Below are 7,728 nucleotides of genomic sequence, written 5' to 3'. Positions count from 1 at the left end.
TCCTGCTTTTTCTTTTTTTTACTTAATGGCCTTTCCATAATTTTGTCTTGCTTTTGTGAAATTTATGAAGTTAATTTGCACATATGATTCTGCTACCAGTGATAATATGAACACACCCCAAAACACCTTGTGTTAAACTTAGTTTCATGATAAGCAAGTAAAATTCACATGTTCTTTATTTGTCCATATAATACACCTTTTTTTTTTTTAAGTTTTAAAATTAGATAAAAGCATATTAAATGGCAGGTGTATGAAGTTCTTCAGAAACAATGCCAGAACAAAAAATTGAATTACAAAATGTTAAAAAATATGTAGGTACATTTGAACTTAACATTCCACTAACGTATAATGTTACAGATATTGTCTAATGAAAAATAATTGTGCCACTTACCTATTTTTGCTGTTTCTAGGAACTTTTTATTCTGTACATAGGACGATTCTGTACAAAATATGAAGTCTACATTTTTATTACTTATTACCATAAAACAAGGTACAATGTATGTACAATATTAAAATGAAGCCATACTAAAGCCACACTAAAAAGACACTTGTAATATTACTTTCGACATTCCTGATGTACAGGTGTAATTTTGGAAAATGGGGGAAGGTATCAGACAGAACTTTATGAAGAACAACAGTCACCAAAATTCTACTTTAATTTTTCTTTTTATTTTGGATGTATTAGTTTTAGAATTGTTTAGTACAAGATTATACGAAATATATAAATATTGATAACAAACATGCTAAACCATTAGTGATGGTAAGATTTGGGAATATTGCCTAAGCAAATGTTCAGTGACCCAAAATTTCAAATATGCATTTATAGAGAACTTGAAGCATCTAATTACCACAATACTTCCCTTTTTGGTGAGTGTTTATCTTCAATAAAGAATAAAAATAAAAACTAGACAGTGAAAGATGTTCTTATACGTTGAGTATCACACAATCAATCAAACACTGATATACAGTTGGGTTTTTCCCCCCCCTTGGATAACATAAGAGTAATTCCTTTCAGCAATCTCTTGCACAGACATACTGAACACCCAAAATCAAAGGTAACTGATAATCTACCAGCTAAAGATGGAAGTTCAAACAATGGTATATCAAAATACATAGATGTTGCTTTACACAATTAAAAAAGCACCCTTTTTCCCTCAAAAGTAGAAGGCATCTTTAAACTGTTTTCATATAGTTTATCCTAATGGTAAAGCATTTTCTTTTTCAAGTTTTACAGGAAATGTTTTCAGACACAGTGGACATTCCACTTAAAGGTTGGGTTGGTCTTTAAATTTAGGTGTTGTAAGCCAATATTTACCACTCACAATTTTCTTCCAGTAGACAATGTAACAAATATTGGAAATTGAATGTTAAATGCAACCAACGAACAGCAGGCACTACATCTGCACAAGGTTACTATGAATGTCTGCTTTGAGCAATACTTTTTTTTATGTATGCAGGAGATGTTATACTTCCTTAAAAAGTCAAACAAAACTATTTTTAAAGAAGCCACATTTTTTATCTCTTTATGCATCAAGACATTAAACATTAAGTTATATCATGTTACTGCCAGAGACAAAAGAAACTAATCACCCATTTAGAATAGCAGAACACATTTCAAACAGCTTGTAAGCAGGATAAGTAAGTCAAAATACTGGCCACCCTGAGAGAAATCAAATATTGAAGACAAAGCACTATATTTTAAAAGAGATTTTCCTCCCGTGCTTTTCCATCTACAACAAAAAGCTCATTACATGCAAGTAATCTTGTGGAATATATAGCAGCATTTGAAGATCATCAGCAACTCAGATGCATTTTCAGTTCACTTGTGAGGTGTATTTGCAGCACATGTGCTCTTTACAACAACAAGAAAAATATTTTCACGGTAAAATTATGGTCACTATCTCCTCAGCTCTTAGACTCATTTAAAAAGAAGCAGAATCAAATTCAAGAGTCTGTTCTTTTTTTTTTTCTTTTTTTTAAAATTTTAATAAGCTTATGATGTTGTGTTCATCTTTCAGATAAAAACTGATGCAACTGAAATCACACATAGTATCTGCCACAGAATATTGAACTCCTAGAGCCCAAGAAAAATGCTGAGTATTAAAAGCTCAGATAAGGGAGAAAACAGTGAAAGAGTTATTTTATTGACTTGAAAAAAATTAAAATGAAATTTTATATTCAGTCTATTCCCAGTCATAGTAAACAAATTTTCGTTTTAGGAAAGATTCTTCTACCAGTTTATATCTGGAATACCGGTGCCATATTACACACTAAAGACTGGAAGATATGGCTTTAAATATACATAAAGTATTAGGATGTGGTATATATAGATATATATATATCTTTACCCTAAGTAAAAGAGAAATGAATTTACAGAATTCTTAGAAAGGAATGATCACTGAGGATTGTCATGAATGTTATCACTTTGTAAGCCTTGTTTTATAATACAAAAGAATAACTGTATTTTCAAAACTGCTGGTATATAACAAGACAGCAATAATGTTGAAACAACTGTAAAGCTGAGAAATCCTAGAAAAAGTTTAATACTTATATCTGAAATAATTTTCCTTCTGAAAACACACATTTATCATTAGTACCAACTATTGGTCATTCACTTATTTAGATGGAAAGATTTTATGGAACGTTTTTCTCAAATGTGACTATAAAAACTGCATGTTATCAGCTAGTTGGTACTATGACAACACCTCCAGGAAATTGTGTCCACTTGATTATAGTCAACCCAATATTCTGCAAATGGAACTGGGTAATTTACCATTGTTTGAACTACTAATCTTGAGCTGCATGCTCTATTAAGTTATTGCCTACAGAAATGGGTTGAAGAAAGCTTTGACTTTGTGTGTAACTGATTGGTATGGCACAAAAAATTAAGTTCTACTGTAGAACTGAGTCCAGAAAAGAAAACAACTTTTCCTCCAAAATAATATTTCACTGTAATAGTTTAATGCCCATCGTGTGATATTAATTCATCAGCTCTGCAATGTGATTCCAAGGCTTTCATGGTATAGATATCCTGAGGCAGTTCTGACTTGCGTCGCACAAGAGGACGATCTTTTTTCTGATCTTTTTGTGCCTGAAATAAAAATAGAACAAAGTGAGCCAAACATACTAATTCCTAAACATTACTTAAGAGTACTTCTTGCGCATCAGTATACTCACTTACAGGAAAAGAAATAATAAATCTCTGGAAAGAAGTTTATACTTTCTCCTCTTTACCCTACCATCTATGCTGGTTCAAGTATTAAAACCAATTTTTTTGCTACGAGGAAAACTAGAAACAACCATGAAATTCTAAGCTATTAACAATCATGACATCACTACCATTTTACCAATGCTCTCTCAAACCAGACAATATTCCTAACAAAGTACCTTTAACTTTATAATGGTGTCTTTATGTAGTTCCCATGTCTGTCTCACCTACCCTAATTTGCTTGTTTATTCTTTTTTTTCCCCCTATAAACAAGTCCTCAATAAAAAATTGCTTGGCTTTTATTCAGCCATTTATTTATCGGCATGTTCAAAGCTAGTAAGTCACAGTAGTCCAACAAGGTTTCTAAGAAGAAACCTTAAAAGAGACTATGTAGCAGATTCACAGGCATTAGAAACATAACACTACTTCTGGCTCCTAGACCATCATTTGAAAGTAGCAGCCCTGGTGTAGCCTATTACTACAGAACAAATGGTTATGGGACTGAAAATACAAGCCAAGTTCATGATTAACAGTCACCTAAAGAAATTAATTCATAAATTGGAGCACTTTGATATCTCCACAAGGCTTTACCTGACAAGCCTCTTCTTTCACTGTCTTTTTCAGCGTCTGCAAATCTTCAATTAAAGGCCCGTCTGTTTCCATTGCAACAGGACTGTTCAGCGAACTCGTGTCACTGTATGTTGGGTACTAATAAAATGCAAAATGTTAAAATAATCATTCTTAGTCATAATAAGTAAACTAGGAGTGTATTTGAGCATTTGATTGATATGACTAGTTATTTGAGATTAACTTCAATATTTTATGCATCCAGAGATTAAGTAATAGATATTAGAATTGAACTGCAATCTGAAAAATAAAGTCAGCATTAAAAAAAGGATGGTTTGATTATCTGAGACTCAATTTTAAAATACTCCTATTTTGTCAGTATTGCATTTTACTTGCTGATGCAATTTTGTGTTGGAAGAAAAAATACACTATTAAAACACCAAATATACCTAATATACATTTAATATGATTTCAAACAAAAAAACCTCTTTTCTGTCTTTGGAAAGAAAAACAATTATAAAAGTACTCTAGGAATTAAAAAACCCCAAAATCTTTGTTGTCCAGTAATCTTAATACATCAGATCTTATTTTATTTCAGATGAGGTGTATATAGTTTTGAATTCAGAATTTATTTACATGCTCACACAGACATCAGTTTTTCCTCATAAATAGTTTGGTATCTGAGTGTACCAATAACTCGATGCAAATGAGAAAAAAAATAAAAAACCCCTAACAGCAAGGATTTAACAAATATAATGATTTAAAATTTTAAATTGTACTTTTGTGTCATGCAGAATCAGGAACAGGTTTGAATAACAAGAATCATCAGTTAGTTATTAGATTAACTAAAAAGTTAGTAGACATTCCAGGAAAAAGAAACACCTAAAAATCCATTATCTAGAGCACTAAAAGCATTTATATCCTTATGTCAATTTAGTGGAGCATTCGGTAATTTGTATTTTAAAATTTCTTTCAAATGTTAGCTTTCTTCAAGCAGATTATGCAGAACATACTGTATACAGGTGGTGTTAACCAGTATCAGAAAATGTATTTACAAGAAGTTCCTTGGAAAGAAAAGGAAATTGATACTGTAGAACTCTAAATTTTTCTACAACTCAATCCACTTATTTAGCCAAACAGGTAATAGTTGATCATTTGTGATAGCAAGTGACCATGTATATCAAGTACTCTTCAAGCAATGCTTTTGTATGATTTATGTCATTAAAGAAATGTTTTGTCGGTGGAAGTCAATTATTGCATTCATATGAATAGTCCTTTTTGATATGTTTAATTGTTTTGTTGTCAACTGACATTTTATTAATTTTAATAGATTTTACTTAAGCAGTTTAGTAATTGCTCCCTGGCAAATAACCCAAGAGGAAAAAAACATTTATGAATTTCCTCTTCTTAGAAAAAGAGATTACCTCATACTTTCTGTTTTAAAATAGCACTGAGATCAGGAAGTGTCCCACTTCTGTTTACAGAGTACCATTTCTCCCTCTTCCACCACTTTAAACTCAGCTAGATGGTTTTGGAAATATACAGTACATTCAGTTTCTTGCTACAGTATAACAGAATTCTGGCTGTGAAGTAATTTGAATGTTTGGAGGTTTTTTGTTCATATGATTGAGCTGAAAGAAAACTGGCAGCAATCTCCAAGCAAGTGAAGGGGTGTGGGGGGGATCCAAGGCAAACCATTTCCTTCTCCTGTAATTTCAACATCCAATGAATAGTCTAAAGGACCTTTGTTTTGTTATCATAACTGAGCCACATAATTAATGCTGGACAGTATGGTTCCTGCAGGAAAGACCTGAGTAGCAGGTTCACCAGCAGAGCAGCCCAGTGCAAGTATGGGAACAAATGCACCACACAAGAACATACAACATTAATCCATCTGATACAAAGGAAAACTGACCAGTCAAAACTCACAGTTTGCAGAAAGATCTCTTTTGTAATATATTTGCAAAACAGCTTTTCAAGAGAAACCAATTATGGCTTCTCTATATTTTTCCATAATTTTGCACAATAACTTTTCAAACTGCAATACGGTAAAAGTCCTATTATAAGGAAAGGAAAAAGTACTTCATATCACACTTTTCAGAAACCTTTTTTAAAAAAAATAATTACTTGCACAAGAGAAAGGTTACAAATTTGAAAAGTACTTTTATTGTGTATCTTTCATAATACAATTGGTGAAATTCCTTTATTTCCATGATCAGTCAGACCTGTTTCCCCCACTGATATTTAACAAAATTAGAGTATTTAAACATGATCATGTTAATCTTTTCTAAATACCTGGGGATTTGATTTGGCTAGATTTTCTATTTTAACCCATGCTTCTTCCCGCTCCTTCAATTTTAGCTTCTCTCTGGAAAAAAAAAATCATATAGAAGTAAAAGAATTCAACAAAATAAATTATTTAGCTATACCTGTTTGAGTCTACTGTCCAAAACACCACTGTTGACAGGATAATTTGCATCATATCAATACCCCATGATCTCAAATCAACATTAAAAGGGAAAAACCTCCAGATTTTCTCATGAAGGCAACAAACTGGCTGATACCAGTTTATCTTTAGCACACGTACATTGTTAAAAGTAAAAATTAAAACAGAAGTTTTGATCTAGGCTGAAAGCACATTTTTCTTTTATTTCTAATATTAGAATGCTATATTGGTAAACAAGAAGTCGGTAAATGACCATGAAAGGGCAGAGATTTTTACTTGTCAGCCCAATGGCTTCAGGTAATAGGTTAAAGGAAAAGGCACCAGAGACCTTTTGAATTGAACTCTAACAGAGAAGTACCCAACAAAACCATGCTCACCCTAGGGAGTAGCAAGCCTAGAGGGATGACATAAATGTGGGTTGGTTTTTTTGTTGTTTTGTGTTTTCTTTAACAAAGTAGAAAAAGTTTGTTTTCTTATGCCTAATGCAATTTGAAAACGTAAAATCTAGTTTGTTTTCCTTTCTTTCTTACAAATAACATCTTCTTGCAGAGACTAGAATGATCACCTGTCTTTGAATGCTGGTAGAATTTAAAACAATTTTGAACTAAGATTGCTAAAAATGCTCTCAATGCACAGAGCAGATGATCCAAATGTCAAGAAAAAAAGGAAGAGCAATTATATCCAAGCACATACACAATTTGCCTCCAGCTCTCAATTAAATTAATTCAAGATGGGAGGTAGGAACCCTTTAACCATCCCCCTTTTTCAGTTCTTATGTGAGGGGAGATTTTTTATTTTGGTTTTGTGTTGCTAGCTCATCGCTCAGCACCCTGCTTTAGTTCACACTCAGAACATCACCCAAAAATGTTGTAAAAATCAGAGAAGAAAAGATTTGATTTCTCATTTAAAAGGGGTTCCACTTACTTGCAATCAGGAAAAAGAGAATTACAGTCTTTTTTTGAAGAGCCACTGCTCATATTTTGTCACAAACCTTAAGAATTTGATACAGTACAAGATCATTTCTTCTTGAATTCTAACAGGGAACTTCAAAACTTGGACAAATCAAGCTACATTGAGAATCTGTACTACTTCCAGTATACCAGTTTAAAATAGGTGTCTAATCTGAACCACTACTTGAAACAATTCCTGATTACTTTGCAATTTAAAATAAAATTCAAATCCAGACATTTTATATCCAGTTAGTGGGTAGGTACTAACCCATTTCTGCTAGTCCACTAGCTGCTTCCAGCCCCTAAAATGAGACCCAAACCATTAAAATTTCTGACTTGTCTGTCTCATTTTAGCCGAATTCTTCCATCAAATAAAATCTGTACTAGAGACCTGCACTACAGTAGAATAATAACTTGATTTCAGGTAACTTCTATAATAATATGAAGATATGCTAACACACAATGCAATGCTGAAAAATACTGGGAAGGTATTTTGGGACAAACTGAGTGACAACATGAAAGGAAGTACACTGGGTAAATAAAGCATGCAAAAATAA

The 7,728-nt window shown here is 32.5% G+C and overlaps 1 protein-coding gene across 1 annotated transcript in view; it reads right to left on the bottom strand.

Annotated features, from left to right (window-relative positions):
* Positions 1–158: 158 nt before the first annotated feature.
* Positions 159–7,728, bottom strand: part of PPP2R5C (protein phosphatase 2 regulatory subunit B'gamma) — a 42,402-nt gene continuing 34,832 nt past the window's right edge. Inside the window, exons 12-14 of the mRNA XM_005417888.3 lie at positions 6,071–6,143; positions 3,800–3,916; positions 159–3,091 (exon numbers count right to left, since the gene is read on the bottom strand). Of these exons, the coding sequence (XP_005417945.1) occupies positions 2,960–3,091; positions 3,800–3,916; positions 6,071–6,143 (322 nt within the window). The 3' untranslated portion in view covers positions 159–2,959. The remainder of the gene's footprint in view (positions 3,092–3,799; positions 3,917–6,070; positions 6,144–7,728) is intronic.

This window comes from Geospiza fortis, unplaced genomic scaffold, assembly GCF_000277835.1.
Source record: "Geospiza fortis unplaced genomic scaffold, GeoFor_1.0 scaffold23, whole genome shotgun sequence".
NCBI lineage: Eukaryota > Metazoa > Chordata > Aves > Passeriformes > Thraupidae > Geospiza > Geospiza fortis.
Note: the sequence above shows the minus strand (reverse complement) of the source record. Positions and strands in the feature narration are given on the sequence as shown.